Source organism: Accipiter gentilis, chromosome 7 (genome assembly GCF_929443795.1).
Source record: "Accipiter gentilis chromosome 7, bAccGen1.1, whole genome shotgun sequence".
In the NCBI taxonomy this organism is placed as follows: domain Eukaryota; kingdom Metazoa; phylum Chordata; class Aves; order Accipitriformes; family Accipitridae; genus Astur; species Astur gentilis.
Genome location: NC_064886.1, coordinates 29,647,367 through 29,672,568, shown reverse-complemented (window position 1 = coordinate 29,672,568; position 25,202 = coordinate 29,647,367). Strand labels below are relative to the sequence as shown.

At 34.4% G+C, this 25,202-nt stretch overlaps 1 protein-coding gene across 2 annotated transcripts in view; it reads right to left on the bottom strand.

The window, feature by feature from the left end:
* ITFG1 (integrin alpha FG-GAP repeat containing 1) overlaps positions 1-25,202 on the bottom strand; it is a 91,922-nt gene that overhangs the window by 48,351 nt on the left and 18,369 nt on the right. For both annotated transcript variants that reach the window (XM_049805252.1, XM_049805251.1), the window contains exons 7-8: positions 16,884-16,945; positions 14,376-14,460 (exon numbers count right to left, since the gene is read on the bottom strand). In XM_049805252.1, coding sequence (XP_049661209.1) covers positions 14,376-14,460; positions 16,884-16,945 — 147 coding nt within the window. The remainder of the gene's footprint in view (positions 1-14,375; positions 14,461-16,883; positions 16,946-25,202) is intronic.

The following is a 25,202-nucleotide window of genomic DNA, read 5'->3' as shown; positions in this document are numbered from 1 at the left end:
ACTTTACCCATACTATAAGAAATGCTTTCTCAGCCTGCCAAATTATATTTCTATGAAGCTGAACCTCCTTTTAATGTGTGTGTATATATATCTCTGTATCTGTGCACAGTTAAGTTTTCTAGGTCCCTCTCATTACATAAGGAAGTTGGGAGATGGAAAGTAGAGTTTTAAGGGGGAGGAGGAGTGAGGAAAATATCAGACTTCTCCAAATATCTCCAAGTGATAAAGCCAAACAGTCACCTTTAGTGGCTTCCTACATCCCATCTGCCTCATGAATTATTTTACCTCAGCACTAAAACGCTCCCAAATCATCATGGCAGCTGTGTTATCAAGGATAGACAATTCAGGATGCTGAGTAACCTATGTGATAGAAATCCAGTAAGCTCACATCCAAAGAGATGGGAAAGCAAATTACCACTGAATAAAGAAATTATCATAGCAGCTATTGAATTTGACCAGTCTGAAATCAGCACCAACTTTTGAAGTTGTTTGTTTTCCTTCTGCATCATTCAAAAACAACAATTAAAATGTGTTACTTTATTTTTTGCTTACATGAACTAGAAGAAAATACTGTTTAGACTGCGGGCTTTTTCTAAACTTAAAAAGGGGAGAAACTGTTCAATTTGCAAATCATTAACTATGGAAATATTGAAGGGTTTGCTAGAACAGAATTAAGTTGCAGATATGCAAGTCTTTTGTGAATATAAAATTTAAATTAAGCCCTAATAATTTAATCACATTTCTATAGATGCTGCAGTCTGAAGTAATTTTAGAAGATTTTCAATAACGCATGAGGACAAAGAAGCTTCTAATGCCAACTGTCTTCTTGCTCGTTGTTAGAATGGGACAAGGATGTTCTCATTGTAAATTATGCTATGGAGCAGAGAAGAATATAAAATGTTTGATTCTACTTAAACTGCAAACTTTCATCTTGTTATACTGATAACTCAGTTTGATAGTATTGGTAATTAATGTTCAGCAATACTGCAGTATATTGACAAGAACAACCTATGTAGCTTTGAAGAATAATAAAACTATAGGGCAGTAAGAAGGATGGAACTTTCACATAATTAGACAAGAAGCTGCCACCTTACAGATGCAAGTGTTCTAGTTAAATTATAAGTTTAAGAGCAAGATTTGATTAAAATAGTTCAGTACAAAGAATGAATTGAAGGTAAATATGCATCAAACAACATATCTTTGCCCCTGCAACTGAAAATATGCCACGTACTCCATATTAGAAGGACACAATTTCCCCAATTCCTTTGACCAGAACCTACAGGTCCATTTACATTACTTTTATTATAGGCTCATGTTTTCAGTTGCAATTTCTCTTCAATTCTGTGTAACACATATTTAAGAATCCAATAGTTATCCAATATAGATTTGGAAGATAAGAGAAAAATCTGCTGGAAGTTTATAGCACAGTTAAGAAAAAAGTTTATTTTAAAAATAAATTTTGTCAAGAAAAATCCTGAAGAGAAGGAGTCTGAGGCGCCATTCTTATGCTCACCTAGATCTCAAATTATTGCTGTATCCACCCTCCAAAAGTTTTTCAGATAGAGATATCCATCTTATTGAACACTGGACTGTTTTGTTTGTGTTTGTTTTTTGTTTGTTGTTTTTTTTTTTTTAAACAGTTGGTGCTCAGCTGAATTTAAAGATAACAAAGAAATGAGATATAAACGTATTAGTCCAATGAGTTAGTATAATTACATTTGCCTTAAGCATAGATGTCTGAAACTAAATTTTAAGTTAAGTTTGTGTGGTGGTGTAAATTTCCAGTTACTTAAATGAGTATTTTAAAAATAGTATTTTAATAAAATCCATTTTATATGGCTTTACAAAACCATGGCTTTACAGTATGACGCTTTTAATTTGAAGTGATATAGGCTGTGGGGTTCAAGTAAAGGTGACTACATGGTGAGGTGATTGAGGAGCTGAGCTGTCTAAAAGCACTGCCATTTCCTTCCCTCCTCCTCAGAAGTGCATGGTTCCCATCAGCTGATTTAGCTCTAGAATGGCTCACTGTGGAATCAGGTAAGAGTTAGGACCAACACACTGGAGAAAGTAGAAATATAGGAGCAGGGAAACGAAAGGATAAGCTTGGGTCACATTAAGTATTGATTTATAAGTGTTTTAACATGTTGCAGTACTGCCTTCACAGTTGAGAGACAGAAAAACTACCAGCTTTAAAAAGCAGGTATTAGAAAGCAGAATCTAAATAAAAACACCTCCTTTAAAACTTCTACATGTGGCTCCTAAGTGTAGAGTTTTCCATGCATTTTGTATTCACTTAAAATAAAATTAAATAATTCATGTTCCTTTTGACATGGTACCCGATTTACGCAGAAGTTACTTCCTGACATTTACCTGTCATACTGGATGATTACAGTACAACTTCAAGTATTTTACCTATTATATGCTTAGCACATAGAAAAAGATTATTTTTTAAAATTAGGTATTTATTTAGACATAATTAAAAATTATTATTTTTTATATACTGTGAATGAGAACTGTGCCCATTATTGCTGACAAAATGACCAAGAAGATCATAGCAAGAGAAAGCTGGAACAATTAAAGCATCTAACCTTTCAAAAAACATTTGTAATGTTTATAGTATACATGATAATGGGCACTTTATACATCTGCCTCACTGAAGAGCTTCATAACTGTTAGCATTTTTCATCCAAAAGAAAGGGTCAGGTACATATTCATACTGTAGAGCAGGCAAAACAAATTTTAAACTCAAAAGGCATCAAGTAAAGCACCAACAGTGAGAATGTAGCTGGAAAAAGGACATCAGTGAAACAAGAATATCTTCCGAGTTGTAGCAGAGTAGTTTAAGAAAACCCACAATTAAATACTGTATTACAGAAAAGTAGCAATCAAAAGAAGGAAAGCCCAACATTCTTCATTTCTGTCATACTATTATCTCTTATTTCTTCTCTAGTTTTGATTTCTAATGCACATCTTACAATGCACAGATCCATCTGCTACTGTTGAGGTTATTTGATCAAAAGCAATTCTCTGAAGAAAAAAATCAGAGATTGTAAAAAATGCTAATACACATTTTACAAATCAACTGCAGCAGTTACTGTTTGTGACAAAAATAAAAAAGAATAAGGATAAAACCCACCTAGAATATTGGCTAAAACTGTAGATTAATTTAGTTAAATAAAAATCTTGCATCAATCTTTGTTCAAAAAGCCCAAGAAGAAAAAATAACCTCCCCCAAAAGCAGCTCTAAGCACAAAGCTAAAGCAGAATCTGTTTCACTATCCATTGCCATTTTAAACTGTCCTCATCTGTAATAACTAGAAATACAACGTTTCCTGTATTTCTGCAGCTTTTTCAAAGGCACCATGTGCAACCAACAAATCGATACAGCAGCTTTTCCAGTTTTTAAAGAAAATAACTTATTCTTAATCCTTATGTGATTCCCACCTTGGAAGCACCCGCTGAAATACAAACCTTTGGCACAACTCTACTGATGCTGGAAGACCACACAAAAAACCCCCAACAGTTGCTCACAGAAGAGCTCAGTTTCACTAACAACAAATTTACCACAGACCTACAATGCTAACTCTTCTCGTCTTCATGCTTTGTTTCAAACTCAATTTAAATAAACATCCTTTAATTTTAAACTCTAATCTTGAATTTAAATTCCTCCACAATGGAGGAAGAAGACAGAAATTAAAAAGGAGTATCATTAGCACATTTGCTCTAGTGGAATTAAGTATTCATAGGTGACAAAACACGCATTGGTGACAATGGCTGGATGAACCCATCAGACCAGCTGAAATAAGCTGCACTAGTTTCAGATTTAAAAAAAACACCTTGCATAACATGTCTTTAATAATGTACTTCAGCCTGTTTCTACTTAGGAAATCTATTTCTGGACATCCTCTGTAGTCTTCACTCAGCTCCTAGGGTCTACTAGTCTATCTTTCTATTACTGTACGGATTTTAAACAATCTCAGTCCAAATTGTTGAAAATCTCAAGATTATCCTTACTTGTAATTTCAGTGTAATTTGTAGCACCGGATGTGGCTAAACATACTCTAGACTCCAAATGTTCTTTGCTAGCTAGCACCACTCAACTTAAAACATGTTTGACATACAAATAAAAACTCAACTGTTAGCACGATCCTGGCTTGACTGTGATACTAAAGAACTACATGGTTAATAAAGAACAAATTTTATAGGCAGTAGAAAAGGCTAGAAAAAGAACAGTCCCACATACTCATCAGCTGCAAATCTGTACTTATGTCAAAATATGTAAAGACAAAATTAGCAGTCTTACACCACCTAGGAATCATGTGAGAACCATTACTTACAACTGCCTGTTCACTGTATTTCAACAAAAAAGCCATGGATACAAAGCCTTCCTTCCACCATTTTGCCCATGTCTGCAAAGTGCTGGCAATCCAATCCAGAACAAGACTAACTCAAAAGACACAGATTGTGCAGATCACTGGGAACACACCTCACAGAGAGAGACTGTATGACAAAAATTACTTGCAGCTGAAGTTTTAACATTGATTGTGAATGTTCACGTTTGCAAAAAACAAAACTCAAATTTTTTTCAATCTACTCTAAAAGTAAATTTGAGTGGGACAAAGCAGAAAAAACAGCTTGTAAATCAGATTAAGAACAACATAATGTTACTAAAAAGTGTTATATGTTCAAAATGCAATGCTAATGTACCGTAGCCTAAGCACAGGTTTTAAAACGAATGCAGAAATAGCAAACTGTGTGTCAATGGTTACTCCGAGAGATGCATTGACCCTGAGGTCCTAGCACCTCACTGAATTGCACATCTACATGTAGATGTTGTGCTGTCTGCTAATTCATGATGGTGACACTAGAGTTTGTGTAGTTTCAGCTCTGACAGTTAAGAAATTGCTGTAACAGGCCTATTAGGATTTAGCCCTTTCAATTTGAACCAACTGATTATCATCTCAGATTGGCATATACCTTTTGTGATAAAAAAAAAAAAAAAAAAAGAAAGGAATTTGGTCAATTCTGTCTGATAACTTATCACCTACATCTATCTATAATTAAAGAGAAATTATATATAAAGTAACTAGGCTGAATAGGCAAATAGGCAGTAGGCCCTACAACAGAGAAAGGACAGAATGTAACCCTCCACTAACAAACTGATTTTTTTTTTTAAGACTGCTAGTGAATTATGAAGTTCTTTCAAACTTTAAGAAAAAAGTTACATACATAGAGAACTTCTTCCCAAACCAAGACATAGAGATATGCTTTTAAGGCAAACATGCATAGAATTTACTTAGCATGAGTAAACACAAGCAAAAAATACTCAATCCAAATCTTCAAATTCCTTTAAAAAAATAGAAAAAGGTGTCAGAAAAGCAGTATTTTGCAACCAAATTCAAGGGTTATTAGATTCACTGCACACATTTGTACAACATACTTTCCAACATGGGCTCTGAAAGAAAAACAGAACCTGGGGAAATGACAAGTATCATGATCAGTCAATTCAAAACTGTTTTGTAATACAGCAAGACAAAGTTGTAGTTATAAAGAGCAAAACAGCTTTTGGTGGGCATATGGTCCAAATCTTTTTACTGTGAACAGCTATGTAGTTCTGCTGCAGTGTAAACTTACTTCTGCTCCTTTAAAAACAAAAATTGAATCAACTTCTTGTGTGTGTGATGATAGGCTGATTATTATAACTTATTACAGTTATGTTAAATAAAAAGAAATTGTTTTCTGGCAAATAGAAATAAGCTAACTATGTAGGCTAAGACAGTGAGAACAGTCTAGCTTCCATAATTCCGAACCTGATGCTACATAAAAGCAAGACACTTCATATACCACAAAGTTCTCATGCCTTGAGAGGCTACTGTTCTCTATTGAGAATGCACATTCTAAACTAGCTGTGTGGTCCCTGTATTATTACAGGCCTCCTGTTGGTGCAGTTTTCCTAGTTGCCTTCAAAAATGTGAGAAAAATAATGTCCTCAACATAGTACAATAAAAGCCAAGAAGTTTTTCTCTGCTGTTGATTTAAAGCCCAAATAAGCGTAAGGCATCTCTTGTTTAATACAATACATCCTAATGAAGCTTTATATGCATCCATACATAGAGCTTGCTCACATCTCTCCCTCATGCCTTTGCACAGTTCTCATTCTCCTTTCTCATGAGCCTTTTGTTTAAAGTTCTAAAGAATAGTAAGAAAATAAGGAGGAAAAAGCCCTGTTACAGTAGTGCTCAAAACAATACCCATCTGGGGCAGGCAAGATATTCAAACAAAACAAAGGTTTGTCTGAAAGCTGATTATCTTAAATTTATCTTCTGAAGTAATAAAATGATTAGAATTCTTTTGTCACTCTCTGCCTTTAGGTGTCAATGAGATGGTCATGACACAGACAGTTATAATAAATTGCTAGGATAATTACGCATTATTAAAAGAATCAGCGTTAGCTGCTTTTAGAACATGTGAATCACAACTTCAAAAAACAGATGCAAAGAGCTTTTACAGATGCTTCAAAGTTCTGTGGACATTAAAGAAAACCTTATATCCCTCTCCTTCACACTAAATCAATTCTGACTTAAAGCCTATCTATATCCTTCTGAAGAATCCATATTCACACCTCCACTGCAAGAGCAGCATTTAAACACAGCATACCAGCAAACTGCACAGAGACTTCTGGCTGCATCTGATCCAACAGTGCAGTCTTCTGTCTTGAATGGAAAGACTATATCAAATGTACTAACTGGAATCCAAGCAGGAAAAAGAAATTAGATTAAATACAAAATGAGAACCCCTCTGCACACTAAGCAAAAAGTAGCACTTAAAATTCCTGTTGTAGTTTATGCTGAAAACTACTAGCTCCAACTACCTCACGTTGTTACAACAGAAACTATAAAGCCTGACTGTACAGCTTAGAACTATCTAATGTTACACATTTAGAAAGCTTGTATGGCATTAAACCTTCACAAGCTGACAAAAGGGGACAGCACTAATTAAAGCCACTTGCGTGACTAAATTTTGGGTTGACAGTTCTTGTATTAACCATGAAGACTGTCAAAGGAAAACTCAATCCTGAGGAGATTAAGTTGTTCAACAAAGAATAAGCAAGTGGCACGTGCATCACTCCTCTAATTTTACTATTGAAAAGAAAGCAAAAGTAATTCTTAATGTACAAGCCCCTTTGACAAAAATCAATATGAAGCATGAATGATTTTTTTTCCCCCCCCCGGATGTTAGCATTTGTCAGCAACATGTGAAAGAACTTGGCAAAATACAGGAAACAGATTTCCCCCCTAGAAGTGCACATTGCATCCAAGTCATAATAAAGACTTGGACAGAAAGAAATAACAGAATGCATGTTTATATTTTGGAGGGAGTCAAGAATGCATATAAAGTTACTTAAGAATACTGACTAACACATCATCTAAGGCTGTAACTCCAGCCAGTGTCAGCCCATCCCACAGCGCTCTCACAAGTGCCATGACATGCCAAAATGTTCTAAAATACTTTGCTCTTAAAAAATTAGACAATTTAGTCACAACTATATCTCTACTATATTATTTATTATTTACTCTGTGCAAGTTCAGGGAAAACAAGAACTATTAGGAAAAAGATCTCTTGGATTTTCAGTAATACCATTGGTACAATTGTACCCTGCTACAATTTAGTGGCAAGGGGATGGGAAACAGTTCAGAAATGCAGGATTTCTGTGGATGTCATAGCAGAACAGATGCCTTAAGGATCAGGAAATGCAGTGTTTTAAACAGCAAAAGGAACAATATGAAATTATGTTTGTGACAGGGACAAACAGTAAGAATGAGATGCATGGAAAAATAATCTCCTGAAGGGGTCAAAGATGAATTTGAAAGAAGAATTTGAATCCATTGTATTTAAAAGTTTCCTATCTGGACTTTACACAATTGCTTCAACTTAATGTCCACCCTATTCTCTGATCCACACCATGACTGCAAAAATGAATGATGAAGTTACTACGGCAGTCAAATGGGGTGCAGTCTGTAGAGCAAAGTTATTTATAATGAACATGAATTTACACTTTTTTTTTTTGTTTGTGGTTTTTTTGGTTGGTGGTTTTTTGTTTGGTTTGGTTTTTGTTTGTTTGTTTTAAGGAACTGCAAAGGAGTACAACTTATAGCTACAGCCTTAAACCTCAATACAGGATCTTTTTGTAGAAAAAACCTGTCAAAAATGATAGAAATCTAAAAAAAAAAAAAAAGGACTAATAGTAGAACAATAAGGTATCACTGAACAGCATTGCTGGATACCAATTAACAAATAAGACAGATTTAGCTTCTAAATACACTTTCATGGACTGAAATACACAAGTGGCAATTAACTTGATATGTCTCTATGCACTGCTGTTTCAGATGAACTGAAGTGCATCTGTTACTAAAACAACTTCTTCCTTATCTGAAGTCACTCAGAATTCTTTACTACCATCAGCTTTTACATCTTTTTCACCCAAACTGATCACAGTAAGAAGAGTTTTCCTCATACACAGAGCGTTTCAAACCCAAAAGTACTATACTCCTGCATCTTAAGGAGAATCCTTTTATTGACTACATGAGCACTACTATATTTTCACGTCATGCTCAAAAGACAATTGCTTTATAAAGGGGTTATTTACTGAAACGAAACATTACAATTTACCTTTGATACACAGCTACTACATCTGAGGATGCAACATTCTGAAAAGAAGGATAAAACTAAAGAAATTCAGATGCTAAAACAAAGCTGATACACAGAACTAAAAGATACAAAATTGAAATGCAACTGCAGGCAGAAAAGCATTGCATTTAAGATATCATCAGCTGCAGGATAATCAAAGTCTACTTTAAACAAAACTCCTTCAACCAAATGCATTTTGCACAGTGCAATGAATGGCTTTAAAAGCCCCCAAATGTTAGGCACTCTGTTATCCTGCTTAAACATAATTAACTGGCAATAATGGGCTATAATTTCCTATGAGAAAAATGATAATTTCTACCGTATGTCATATAAGTACTTAACATACATGAAACAATTCAATTACTTGGTAGGGAAAAGAATGGAGAAGATTGTCTTGGGATTATTAGTTGGATAACGGGATATTACATATGAGAAAAATTTGAGTTCAGGTCCCTAAAAGACTTGGATAGAACTGTAACAATCCCAATCCATGTTTTGTCAAAAAGTAATCAAGTTTGCATAGTAGGTGTAAACACAGACTTCAGAAATTAGGGAAGACCACACAGATAAAGACTGAGCAGCAGCTAAGAAAACAAATGGTGAGTAAAAGATAAAGAACTGAGGTGGAGTTGGCTATATGCTACCTTGATTTGTGTTGTATTTACTTATGAGGACACTATCAACAGTATGATCAAGTCTGATTTTGAAAAGCTATTTTTTGTTCTCTTTACATCTAGGCCATAACAAATTTCTTTGCCTAAACTAAGCAAAATCACTGACTGATTTATCAAACTTCTATGTTCTTGAATCAGATATCACAAAGGATGATTTCTCAAACTTCACTATCCAACTGAACAAATCAGTTGAATAGCAGTTATAACACTGATTTCCTATAAAAATTAATTAATGGACTGTACAAACAGCAAAATATTCTATGCTAATTGCTTCTGGGTCACTAGTTTAAAGACATATTTCATTAATCTTCAAAGTAACAAGAAAACTCCAGGTTTGCATGTCCAAAAAATGGTTCACATTCATCTCGTTACTCAAAAAAATTGGTCATTTTCAGAGAATCCCACTGAAATCCTTAAATTTCTTCAACAAATACAAAATTTTCCACTATTTTAAGTGACAATTATTAAAACTTTTTATAATTGCGATTATTTATCGGGATTCTAGCCAACATCTATGATATCCTCTAAAGACAGTACAAGCAGATCTCATAAAAAGCCTCTGCTAGCATACAGATAACAACAACAGAGAATTAATCATTTTTGCTATGGCAACCACTGCACTGCAATTACCATAGTGACATGAGAAGAATAGAAAAAGTAATAATGAAGAGCTCTTACTTGTTTGGAGCAATGTGTCAGCCAAATAAGTCTAGAATTCTCTAGTGGCCAACTCTGCTCACCTTAATCAATTGAAATGCCATTTGTAATGAATATGTCAGAAAGCATTTCTGATTTTTTAAAAGGGCAATACAAATTTGTCAATTGTTCCCTCTCCTTTCGTCAGGTTAATGTTCAAATCACTGCTATCATGTAATAGAGGGGGAGGGCTACTTATTTCAGAGGTCCCAATTTAGACATAAAGTCTAAGGTCTACTACATTACTGTAAATATATTTATATATATACACCTGCTTTTGCATATTTTTCCATTAAAATATACACATACGTACACACACACATATATACAGAAATGTAGTAGACCTTACAGATACATCTATATAAATGTATACAAACATACATTTGTATATCTTTTTCATGAAAAAAAATATATCTTTACTACTTGAGTACTTCAGGAAGACCTGGTGCTAAGATTAGACTAACATCTGTCACAGTTTCTCCTGAGTCACCTAATTGCTGTTTTTTCCAACTCCACTTATCTGAATAATTTCCACTTGATAGCTGTTGTTCAACCTGATTACTTTAAGAGTGGAAACCGTACCCCAAATTTGTTGCTTTTTGAGGTTCTCAATCAGGATCTTTTTCAAAGCTCCCCCTCTTTTTTCAAATGACCGATAAATACTTATGGCTGGAAATGGTACTTCAAATAAAACTTTTGGAAGCAGGAAATAATGTTAGACAAAGTCACCTTTTGAAACAACATGTTTTGCAAAGACAGGTGTGATCAATAAATCAGAATCTTGGACTGCAGAAGTGCAACAGTGTACAAATAGAACGGTGGGTGTAAATGAGAAGGTGGCAGCACAAGTGACATACTCCCAAGCTCATGTCTGGACCTGGCATCGTTCCACAGTCCAATATGCACAAAGTTAAGTACATGAGAAGTGGCAGAAAGTGAAAGCACAGAGAAATATGGAAACCTTTGAAATCTTTAGTGAATAGCAAGGCTGGCACATCAGCTATTGAGGTACAGAAAGTGTCAAGAAAGGGAAGAAAATAGAGGCAGGCAACACAGAAATAAGAATGTAACAGGCTTGCGACTATATTGAATGTTTCTAATCACAACAGCTGTACCCCAGTACCAACAGTGAAGATGCTTACAGCATGCACAGACCAGAGTGAGAGTGATAGGGTATGTTCTGCTTAGTGTATCACACACAGTTTGGCAAAGGCTACTCAGAAGGCGGCAGCACAACCTTCTTCTAATGCATCTCATTTTACATTTTCATTGTGCTATTTTGATTTGTTGTGCAATGAAGCCTCTTTCAGGCCCCGTTAGAGATAGCCAAATTACTATTTGAAACTGCAAACCATCATACCTTAACTTCCTTTGACTTATGACACTCATTACTTCATCTTTTTTGAAACAGAAAACTGAAAAAAGGAGACATTCAAGTCTGACAAACCGTTTCTAGTAAAGCATTTTCTTTAACTTCAGCTCACTACAAGCAGAATCTGTATGACAAATGACTACCTTTTGAAGTACCTAAACATATGCAGACATAGCATAGTGGGTAAATGCAGTCACTCTGATACAGTGTTATTCTAGCAATGTGAGATTTTGCCTCTATTGTTGACTGGTGCAGAGCAAAAAATACTGGAATGAAAATGAACATGAACAGAACTCAACTAAGATCCTCCTTTGCATTAAAAGTTTTTTCCTCTGACCAATTACTGTATAGCCACTCTTACACAGAACTATTTTGCTGTAGGCAGGATTTTTTTGGTGGTGGTAGGGTATTATTCAACTTCCTTCAGCCTGCATTTAATAAAGAACATGGAATTTAGAATTATACCCCTTCACTACTTAAACACACTGTTTTAGTACCATATTTGCTTCAATATTCTCTAAAACTTTGTTCAATGAGAAAATAACTATTTGTCATCTTGATTATTTTAAATTAATGCTGGGAAAGTAAAAAAAAAGAAAAAAAAAAAAAAAGAAGAGAAAAAGAATTGATGCACTGCTCTATTTCCTACCCACTGTTACAACAGAAGAAAGACTAATCAAAGTTCTAATAGTACTCAAATAGCAAATTTGAAATCATAGTTGTATTTCCATAGTTGTTAGAATAAACTTTGTTCTTCTGTCAAAACACGCACATACATTTATAGCAATCTCTTCACTTGGTCTAGGAAAATTAATGGGCAGAAAGACCATTAAACCATTTCCCATCCTCCACCTGGATGAACTTGTGTGATCTAGAATGAAGATAAAGATGATAGTGTGTATGTAGCCATTCAGGAAGAGGAAGCAAGACCCTCATACTGCAAGATCTGTGCTGGGTGTTCTCTCTTAGAAATTAAATGGTTGAGATCTTTCAGAATAACCAGTTCCAAAAATGTCACCTTCTGAAAAGCCAGCATCTCCTCCCATAGATGATACTGATGATTCCTTGCCTCTCTATCCACTTTGCCATATATGCTGCCCCTCTACATTTATTTGCTTGCATTTCTTAAGTCCCTGCATGCATTTTCTCCCATTATATTCATCCTTACTAGAAAGATTGCTCCACTATTGCTTTACACTAGTGCTTTGCCTATGAATTTGATGATAATTAGCAGAGCAGGTTATTAAAAAACTGGTGATCGAACTCCAAAACAGGAGTCCCCCATGACTAAGGTAACTATACTGGCCATTGTCTTTCATAACCTTGGCTGTACCAAAACCATACAGTATACTGCATTGCTTTAACAGTGTGCATTCAATTTACGCACATTTTAAAAATTTTACCTTTAGCATTTGAACAGTTCCACTTCTCTTTGCAAAGATATCCCAGGGTTTATTAAAATTCCATTAATTATGATAAATTTCTAGAATTAAAATATATCATTTGGGCTCATTAGCTACCTAACATAGAGATAAAATTATCCTACATAAAGATTGTTTTCCACATTGCCATCTTTAAAAAAAAACAACAAACCAAAACCAACAAACCCCAGAATTCTACTTATTACCTATTAAGACACATTATTCAGAACATCAGCTTGGAAAATAGTTACAAAAAACTCAACACATTTAAAATTTTTAACTTCAAACCCCATAGTATTCTGTTCTTTCCTTCAGATATTATATACACAAGTGTTTCTATTTATAGATGAACACTAAAAGATTTTTACAAAAAAACTTTTACAAACATTTTAGGAAATGTGTTAAACACATCACAGAAGAAACTAGAGCATTGTTCAGCTTCTTCATTTACTATAGATCTGTAAACCCATCCATAGTTGCTAGATAAGGTTCTATGGATAATTAACTATCCAGCAGGGGTGTGTTGTTACATGCCAGTAAACAGCTTTGCTAATACTCTGAAGAATACTTCTAAGTGGCAGCATATAGCAAGAAATTGGACTCTGGGTCTAACAGAGTCTGACTTCTAATTTAAAAAATTTTCATTTTCTTTAAAACTGATTTTAAACCAAAAGGATGCAACAAGGCTACCATTTGACAACATTTTAAAAGACAGGCTCAGTCTCACAATTAATGAGCATGTCGTATAAACATAGTAAATTAGTTCTTTAAGAAGTTATTTACATTAAATGGTGTCAGCACAATCAGACCTGTAGCACTTTCCCTTGGCTTGCAAAATTCTTATTTTAGTGCACAGAAAAAAAATTACCTTTTGAACTGCAAACCCCAACATTTCCTGTTCTCCATAACATGACAAACACATTGATAAGCCACAATTAACTGAAAAAGTACATTCTAATAGAAAAAATACAGGCTTTCACTAACCCCTGCAAAAATATTTACATATAAATTAAGTTTTTCTTCTGTCCAAAAGCCTTCCAGAATTTTCAATTACAACCATTAAGATTTTACCATTCTTCATCAATCTTTGTTCAAGTCAGTTTAATTCATTTACATTTTGGCTTTATTAGTTTGCACAGGTGAAGAATTTATGAACATTTACTCAAATAATATCTTCTGAATAAGATTAGTGGAAAAAAAACCCCAAATCACAACAAACAAAATACATGTCTAATAAAAGTAAGTCTGGCATTGTAGCACGCCTCAAAGCAACAGTCGTTAAGCAAGGCATTCAACAGTAGATACATGTGATGCAGAATATACTGGGATAGCCAAAGTTGAATTTAGTTGAATTTATTAATAATCATTCTCAGATATTTCAAGATTAACAGTCAAATAGGTATAATACTTTAAAGGGAAAAAAACAAAGTAAAAGAACACTTCTAGAGCAAAACATCTTTATTTGTTCTTTGATTTAGAGTAGCTAAATAGTTCAGGATAGTTCAGAAAAATAAAACTCACCAAAATCTGCAAACACGGACTGTCCAACAACTTTCACACCACTAGGCTTTGCCATAGTTTTTTCAAGTTTAGAGAAGTTCCCATCCTATCAAACAGGACAAAGATGATAAAAAAACTGAACTGCAGACTAAGTGATAAAATTTGATTTTTGAACCAAAGAAAATATGCATTGATAAAAACCCCACTAAAGTAGATAATAAAGAGACGTCTCAGCTATGGAAAAAATGGACTCTCTGAAAATCGGGACTGAGTTTTTGCACTTTCAATCCTTCATGGAATCTTACGGAAATCCAGTAATAGTAATGTTCAGATACAATTGTGCATATATTTTGCTGTGTTATGTGGAATAGATTGGGTTATTTCAGCAACATAATCTAAATAATAATTAAGTGATTATGAATACTAGTGTGCATTTATGCAGTGACATGTGATTTTATAGATATATGCAATATATAAAAACACACTTGCACATCTGTCAAAAATAGCTTCTGATTTCCCTTCTAATTAGGAAATAACTTGATTTTACATTAGGTGTGGTTTAGGTCTTGTTTTAATCATCTATTATTAAAACCTAGGCCTGCAGAAAACAATATTCCAGTATTTCATCAGAAAGACAAAAAAAGAGTGCTGGATCTTTGTTTATCATAGAACCGATCACAGTAGGAACAAAACCATTTAAAACATTTTTGTAGTCATGTAAGATGACCTAAGGCCCACTTTTCTAGTTGTTGCAATCAGCTCATATAAAGGGCTACGCACACAAGTACACGTAAAGCCATTGAGACAAATGATACTGGTTTGTGGATTATGTCTAGTTACCCATATTGCTCACTCACGTCATACTCAGTTTGTGGACTTCAATGCTGTTGAAAATGCAACTCTGGAAACAGTTAGTACACGGATGTTTGACTGTGTATCTTCACCTCGACATATAATTTATAATAGCTCAGGTGAGAGAAAAAAAATATTAATGCAAATTATCTCCACGCAGAAAAGATAGGCCCTGGGCTCAGCTGGCCAGAAAAGCATGTGTCATATAGACAAATATTTTAAAAGCATTTTATGGTGCATCAATGAAGAGAATTACTTTGCCTAGCTTTCTAGAGCAATTTAACAGCTTTTAATGGATCAATCAAGTTATTTTAAGATTGATATACATGTACATATATGTATGACATTTTACTGAGTTTATTGATTCCAAATAATAGAATTCCTTCTTTCTAAAGATAAGCAAATCTATGCCTAGAAAATATATAATGTAGGATAATATTTAGAATATACGAGTTTAGAAAATTCAAAATTTGTAAGAAAAAAAAAAAAAAATCACCTGCAGCAGACAGGTCAAATGCCTTCTGTAGTCAGTAACTCAATCCCTCAAGAATTAAATTCATTGAAGTCAAAACCTGGTCATTTTTAAGTCTAGACAAATGCTAGAAATATAGTATTCATTACCTGCTGCTTTAATAAAAAAAAAAAAAAAAGGCATCCAGTACAGCTTTCATTACTTTTGCCTAAAAATTAGTATTCAGAGACTATCTGGCAGCTATTACTTTTCTTCTTCTTTTTTTTTTTTCTCTCTACTTTTTCAGTTCAGCAGCTGGTTGAAGATGGCCGTGTTGTTCGAGACAAGACAGTGACTTCTACAGTGACTCACTGTGATATGATGGATAAATTTTCAGGTAAATAAAGCCTCAAAAAGTGTTTCTTAGCTAATAAGAAACACATTGAGCACTTCCTATTATAACAAAAAAGTAAACTTTTAACATACACATGCTAAGATTCCTAACTACAGTCCTTTTGAATAACAGGTAAGATAAAGCATACACTTAGTTTCAAATCAACTAATTTCATTAATTAATTAATAAGGAGGTTCTTCACTGATGCTGGCCAGGTTAGGCAATGGAAAAGCAGAATATCAGTAAAAAAAAAAAAAAAAAAAAAAAAAAAAAAAATCCATTGACCTATTTCTCCCTATCCTTGAATTGCATTTGTGATATTTGGTTAACATAGGACTTGGGATTTTCTCAACTGTAAGTTGCATACATATTGTAAAGGTTAGAAGTGAGAATTTGAACCTCTGGCCCACAAAATCTTACCCAAGATCTGAAGTCATAGTTCTAAGAAAGCTTACTTAAAGAAAACAAATCTTTGAGACAGTAAGAGTAAGAAATCTGATCAGCTTTTTCTTCATGAATCACCATGCTAAGTGTCAGTAAGTCCCTAGAACAGCTGATGACACACCAGGAGTCCTGCTAAGGTGTATGAAGGCAGTTTGATTGATTTACTTAGTAGTCATGTTAAAAAATCTGCAGAGGAACTTATGCGGAATAAAAGATCTCCAGTGATATTCTGCAGTCTAAATGCAATAGCGCAGTTAGTGCCTCAACCTTGGTTCCAGTCATTCCTGAAACAAGGAATATCAGATGACTTTTTCTTTTTCTTTTTTTTTTTTTTTTTTTAAACTTGTCTATGTTTTAACAGAATGGTTGTTTGGATTTTCTCTCTTACCTTATTTACCCATGTCTCAAAAATAATGTTTTGTGAATTTGGTAAGGTAGTAAGGAACAAATCTGCAAGGAGAAACATAAGAGAAATAAAATATTTAACATTAGATTATGCACACAAATATTTGATCACTCAATAAAGAGATAATGTATTTAAAAATATATTACCTATATTTTATAAGTTATAAATATATTATATTCCAGTGATGTTTAGATGTCTATATATTAAACAAGAAAGATTAAAAAACAAAAACCCAAAAAACTATTTTCATCCCTCATACTCTTCTATATAAATAAATACACCTTCAGCACTCAACTTCTGCATTTGTATAGTTTATACATAAATTAAGTTAGTCTCACATGAGCTAGTAAGTGCTGGATGTTATATATGTACACTGAAGAACATTTCTTAATAGTAAAGACAGAGACAGACCTCAAAGCTACAAAAAGGTACACATAGTTATATTTTTGTCAAAATTAAAGTCAAATTTAAAGTAAAAATTAGAAATAAAAACCTACCAACCATCCTTTTATTTTGGATATGTTGAATTAAGCAACAGAAACACTGTTGACAGGAGGAGAAAAAGGAGATGGAGAAATATTTCAGGCTTCCTTTACACTAAAATTCTCTTAAAAATTAAAACAGTGCAAAAGAGTGCCTCAGAGGATTTATCTGACAACACCTACTTAAAGAGAAGCTTATTCATTGCCATTTAGGAAAGCACTCAAGTTAGGAAAATGGGGAAAAAAAAGCTTTATAAAGGTGTTTTTACAAAAAAAAAAGAAAAAAGAGGGGGGGAAGTTTAAGGAAAAAATTTAAAAATTACTAAGTCCAGATTTTAGGAAAACTACTCTTTTAGCTTTATGCACTTGTTTTCTTTTTCATTGTCCTCCTTCCCCCCCGCCATTTAAAATATCACTATTTGAGTTAGAACAGAATGGTTACTTTGTAGGCAGAAAAAGTGATTAATAAAAAAAAAAAGAGAGAATATTCATGCTTAACCCTGAGGTGGTTTAGCAAATAAGCAGGTGGACTGCTGTACAGGAAGTTTTCAATGACACAATAAGGGGTACTGACTTCCAGGGAAATAAAAAAAAAACCCAGCACAAACCCAAACCATAAACCTCCACACAAACAAAACCCCCAAACCAAAAAATCCCCAAAACCAACAACAAAGATTTTGCTTACAGATTTCCCTCCACACCCCATGGGCCCGGCTCCGCCCCCCCCCCCCCCCCCCGCCCCAGAAAGCCGTACCATTTAATTTTATTCCCTCAAATACCTAAAATGGCAATTTCCTTTAGAGTATACACATGAAAAGCATGATAGTGTGCTTCATTGGAATGAATTATATTGGTACTTAAGTATTTCTTGAAGGCAAGAGACAGAAGTAATGGAAACAATCTGAAGATATCACAGATGTAGCTTAGAAAACATATACAAACTTTCAAATTTTAACTTTTCATGTAGAAGGAAGTTTGTGCAGTATTGTTGATTACTGTCAGATATAAACCAGAAAAATATTTTTAAAAACCTAATACATTCACAGGATGGGGTGTATGTGTGTGCGCGCGCGCGTGTAAAGAGAAACATGGAACAACAGAAGCCTTAACTCACTTTCCTACAGGCCAAAATGCCACTAAATCTTTGAAAAAGAGTTTTTGAGGTTCAAATAAGTATTTCAAGTAGGGTTGTAGTATATCCATGCTGTAATTTGTACTGCAATTTGCATATGAACTATGTCACCTACATATTATGCCACAATAGGCTCTTTAAGTGTTATATTTAAATACACAGCAAATGACTAGCGTTTGATTAGGAAATGTAACAGGTTGCCTAGCCTTCAGCAGACATTTTATTGGCACTGTAACTGTTTTCCTGCCGCATCGCTGACTCAGTTTCACACACTGCAGAGCTGACCTCTCACCTTTAATTGCTAAGTCAATCCTCTCTCTGCCCAGTCCTCTATCCAAGGAGAGATCTTGGGGAGCATTAACTCAGCATTCCCACTGGTAATGCTATGTTTATACATGTTTTGTGACTATCCCAGAATTAGACAAAATGGCATAGCTGCCAACCCAAGATATGATTCACCCAGTATTATTATGCTAGAAATTCAGCTCTGAACAGTTGGTTATTACTAGGTTAAATAAATGCATCAAATTTTTATGCAACACAGTTATGCTCCTAGGGTGGAAAAAACAAATACAGAAGGCAGATATGAGTTATGCTGGGGGTATTACAAAGTGCTGAGCTCCAAATCATTTATTTAAGGTTAAACAAAGATCATTAAAATCAGTAAAATTAAACAGCACTATTTCTTGACTATTTAACACGTGATGGCTTTTCATTTAACAATTATTCATAATTTTAAAACCTATACTAACGCAGCATACTATTACAGCTTCTCAGTTTAAAAAAAAAATAATACAGTACCACCTATAGTATCTTTAAAATAGAGATTTTTGAATAAAGAGAAATGAATGTCCTTAACATCTTAATGGGAAGTCATATAAACACTACTATGAATTGAACTATCTGTAAGTAGCAATATATCTTGTTTTCATTTGAGCTTTACAGAATAAATTTATCAGTTACATCTCCTCTGAGAGCATCATGGCCATGTTTGACTCAAAAGACATTCCATATTGTTCATCCCAAAGAGAGTTACACCAGGCCAGGGAAAGTCAGGCACTCAACATGACTGGGCAACAACGACTGCAAAGTAAACTGCAAAGTATACTAACCCTAATTTTGAGACATAGCCTTATGAACTCACACAAGTATTAGTGAATTACTTGTAACAGAGTATGTATGGTTACTGTATATTACACATATACAACTATATTGTAAAAGCATTTAACAGAGAGAGACATTTGCAACAAATTTTTCTGGTGCATTTTAAAAAATGAATTTGCTTCCATTCTTAGTCTGATGCATATTATCTTAGTTGTTTTTTCCCTCCTCATTTAATCTGATTTCATACTAAGTGTATAGAAATATTCAGAAATATGACCGCACAGGGAATTGAAATAATATAGGAAGGGAAGGAACAACAGGCATATAAAATCCCACATGTTAGGACCAGAATCAAAAGTAGCTTTAAAATAAACATTAAAACTCCATGAGGAAAAAAAAGGGATGAGGGAACCATGGTGGCTGGGATGTCAGAAAACTTATTAAAATCAAAGAATACATTTAGCTATCTGCAGTGTAGGAGGAATAAATCAGGATACTAAATTAAAGTCAAACTACAAAGAGCTAATAGAAAGATGGCAATTTAAAAAAATCTAAAATGTTTACTATGTTAAAAATATGGAGGTGCTTACAGATTTAAAGTCTTTGTTCAGCCACTGTACAAACCAGGTATTCTAATGTGAACACTTGTTCCATATTTTGAGAGCAGTAAAATAGAGCTGTGTTTTCAGAGGAGGCCATCTACCACACATCTCTTTGGTTTGTGAGAGATCAGTGCCGAATATGGCCCTCTACAGTAGCTTAAAGATGACTGAATTCAGCAACATGCCTGTTTTGCACTGAACTCCCTCCTACCCCCAAACAGCTAGGCTTGAAAGTTAGTAAATTACTTTTGCCCTTTGTTCCTCTTCATGTACTCCTCTGTCTCTCTTTTTTCCTACCTTGAAGCATATAACACATACATCAAATGGAACCAACACATCAAAGGAGCTCCAAGGCTGCTGTAATATTACACCCCACTGGTAAAAATGCAGAGGCAGGCAAAGATAGCAGGTAATATTCCAGGAATAGTATGGAGGAGCTAGTGCCACGCTGCTCCTAAGTTAAAGCAACAAGCTGTGATTTCTCATAGGACGACTTAATACAGGTACAGCAACACCACCTCTAGTTCTAGAGCCCGCTGAACCAATTCAGCTGGTATGTTATTGCCAATTGTCCTCCTTTTTATCCGTAAGCCTTCTTAAAAGCTATGTGCCTCAAATGCTCATGCATGTTTCTGTGATTAAATCCTCCTGCACTGAAATCAAATCAAATGCTTAATATTTACAAGTAATTTTCCATTTTGATCAAGAACGTCAGATTTCAAAGCAAGCAAAACAAAAACATTTCTTTGCAGCAGCAGTGTAAAAATGCAAATGTAATTTAGAGACTCCAAATAACTGTTCACAAATTTGTATAGTTCAGAATTACAAATGTTTTCTCCAAGTTTGTAGGAAAGAAACCTGTAAGAAAACCCAAGCCTTGCTTGGTACAGTGTTTTAAATCAGATGATTTCCAAAGTTACTTCCAACCTAACCTATTGTATGATTCTATCTAGCTTTACTATGTAACTTTTTGTCCCTAACAGTCAAAAGCATGAGAGAGGAAACAATTCAGATTGTGCAATTTATAAACATCTTTTTCTATACAGCCATAGCAAAAACTCCTTGCAAGCATCTCTTTCCCAAAGGAATGGTGTCCACTGCAGACATCTCTCACCACTACTGCTATAGCTTTCGCTGTCTACTATTACTAAATTCTTTAATATATAAAGGCTGCAGGAGAAGAGATGGAGCCAACAAATGCATTAAGATCTGTATGTTCAGTACTTGGATTACATAACAATGAAGACATAGTTCATTTCTACACCTTTTGTATTTTAATACACTAATCATCTTGAAAACTGCAACATTTTTGTTTTGCTTCTGCCTACATCAAGAAAACTCAACCCCTCCTTCCTACAAGAAATGCCTATCATATTAGATATGCTCGGGGAAAGTAATTTGTCTAAAGATATGCTGCCACAATGCCTTTGGAAGGCAGTTCTGGTTGCAGTTTCAGCTGTAGAAAACAAAAGTCATTTGCACACAGATCTCTAAGTTTTAAAAGCATGGATAAAGTATTGAGGGCTGTATCATAATGCTCTGTTCTAATGCTGATGAACCTAACAACAGCACAATATATTTACAACCTGAGGTTAAAAAAAAAATAAAAATCAAATACTCTGGAGCTCAACAATCTTAATTATTTACAGAGTTCAAAGGTGATACTCTGCGTACTTTCACTAGACAATAGGTACATAAAGGGATACTAAAAAGAATAGGCAAGGATGTACCTTTAACAACCCAATGCCAATTGTAGATTCTGGAGACATATAATGGAAATAGGCAATGGAAGGAAGAAAAATCAGCCTGGCCACTTTCCTATTGCCACTGCCAGAGAAAAAATATTGCGTTAACTGGATGGACAACTAGACTAAGCCTGCAGGGCATTTCTTACATTTTTAATTTGTGATATGATGTAGTAAAGATAAACAATACTGAGAGGAAGTGTTTCTTGTAAACAAATGCCAAGTGAAGCATGTTCACATTTAAATATGCTTTCCTATTTTTGATTTAACAGGCAGTGATCAACATAAAAACAACATAAGCAATAGGAAAATACATAAAGTTCAATAGCCTGGGAATAACATAAAGAATCAAGGAGGTTACCCAGCATTTTAGATCCACAAGATTGAAAAACAACCTAAATATATACCAAACACTTAATACAGAAGACATCTGACTCATGCTGTGACACAAAACCATACTGTATTAGCATTTTACTCACAACTTTACTTTCCCTAAAAAGCGAGTTGGTGAGCAAAATTGGCTATTCTTTGAGTTAATTGGCTTAGTAATAAAATGCTGCTATCCAGGCTCTACAATATTTTATCAACAGTAAATACATATACTGAAAAACATTGAATTCAGCATTCATTCTTAAAAAAAAAAAAAAGGAAACAGATTATTAGAATTTATGTTTCAGCTTGAAAAAGGGAAGATATTGAAGTACTGTATTGTAAGCTCCAGTAACCTAAAGCTCATTACAAAGGACCCACAGCAGTTCCATCCATCTTTATTAGATGGGATCAACTAATTTTGACATTGTATCAACATATGGCCCAGTGAAGACTAAAAAAATCTCCCCAGAAAGCTATGTAAAACTTGTACAGCTAGACTGCATTGAGTTTAGCGCCTTTAGATCTATCTTATATCAGTGCCAAAGTCATCCCAGATACCTCTACAAACACTGAAATAGTAATTTGAACACAATGCACCCATATCTTGACCTAGATCCACTTCTTATCATTTTTATGTAATATATCTAATGGAGCATTACATAACCACTAATGTTTATGGTGACCCGTTTTGGGCACGAAAAGCATGGCATTCCTGCCACAGGTGCTCAGAAACCAGACACTTAATAGTAAAGATGCTCGATAGATAATCACCTCCTGAGAGCCCAACATGTAATTGCAACAGGTTATCTATCAGTTATGACAAAGGAATGCCATAGAAAAGATGGATTAAAATGCAGGACAGCATTCAAACACCTTGAACATGAAAGCAAGTTCATGCTATGCTTCCTGTAATCCCTAGCTTCTTACACCATAGAACTTAGAATTTTTGCTGCAGATGCAGGAATAATCATATAGGCAGTTTCCCACCAAACAGCTCTACACCCAACAGCAGGTCCATCTCTGATCCTTATCCCACAGTATTCTTCCCACTGACAATCCTAGACTTCTCCCAACCCAGTCTTACACAACTATACTTCTCTTATTCCACACACTATTAGGTCAGTCCTCCTCTAATAACTTCGAGTTCATGTGTTAACATCCTCTTCTTGCAAAAATTCATCCAGTGTTTGCTCCTCATCATCTCCATCTAAATTCCCCACCTTCAGCCTAGATTTCTTCCCCACCTACCAACATCTAATCCCACTTCCTCTGCATCGTCTCTCCCTTTTGCTCCCCCTGCTCTCAGTTAAGCATCCAAATAATTCCAAAAGTCCAGAGACACAATGGAAGGAAAAGCTTCGATAATCCCCATCTATGGTATGTTCACTACTGATGGCTGTTTTAGAAAGGCAGTTATAGCAATTAAGGAAAACAACAACAATAACAAAACACTAGTTGATATTACTAAAACCTGTTTCAAACTGGCTAAATTTGGATGGATCTTTTCATTAAAACAGCAAAAGCAAAGAGACCTTGCTATCTTTCAGGAAGGATGCTTCAAAAGCAAGTGTTAGGTCACTGAGAAAAAAATTGCCCTAAGTTATCAAATACCAAACCAGCTCCACCACAACTTCAGTCTGTTGAAGTGGCTAAGCAAGTACAACTGAAGGTTAGAAAAAGTTCAGTGTGGGGGTAGGCAGATAGCTTAGAAAACTTCAGCCCAACTGGAAAACTGCAGACAATCTTATTAAATAAAGCAGATAGTATTACAAACCCTACTTCCAAACATTGCTTTTTCTTATTAGGACTACTAGGAAATTGCAAACCTAACCATACAGGATCTGCTCCAAGTTCGCTTCTGATTATCCTTGTTATTTTCCTTCACTTTTGAGTGTTATAAAAAACAGTACTATTTATAGATAGGGCATTCATTTCACTAATGACTGATTTGACCTTTCTGTTTAATGTCAGAGGGCTTTATTTCAGAATTAAAACCCTCAGCATCTACAGTTGTCTTCAGAATTCACCAGGGCATGAGCAACATTAAGTTACAGCTTAATTTCACATTTACTTCAGAAGTTTAAGTTAATAAAGGAAAAAAAAAAAAAAGCTGCCAAACAGTATCAAAACACACAAGGTATTATTACCCAATTAAAACATAGATGTGTACACTCTAAACATGCCTAAAAAAATTTTCATTTTTGTGGAAGAACAGGTGTGTCTGTGCATATTCTTTAACTAGAAGTTACTTGAGGATATGAACATGCCCGCTTGTATGTATTGGTATACGTAAATAACGTGCTGAACTAAAAATCTCTGCTTTGCAGTATGTTGACAGAATGGGTGACTACTGTATTAAAACCAGTAAGTGCCATAAAGCCTAAGGAAAAGTAAAGGTAACTTTTCTCTATTTACATTACACATTTTCCTCTATTTACATTACAGAGTGACCAACCAGTAGGAAAAACAAGTATTTAAAAACAAAATTAAAAATGTTATTTACAATTTTTAATTGTAGTTATACAACTTCAGTATATATGTATAACCTAATTATCATTTAGTATTTATGTATAACCTGATTTTATACAAAAAAGTTAGATATAGTCAGTTTTATTTCTTTACTACATGGAAATGGAAAACCAAACCTGACAAGTTTTGTGCTTCTGTTCATAAGTTTTTCATTCAGGTAGAGAAACCCTCTATCATTTGGTATTCAGATTTGTTTGTCAAGTTAGCATCACTACTGTACTAGAGTAAATGGAATACATCTACTGCTTAGCTATAGCAATTTAGCATTTACGGTATAAATATGAGTACAAGTACCAACGCTAATGAGTTTGCAATTAACTTTTTATGATTTTTTA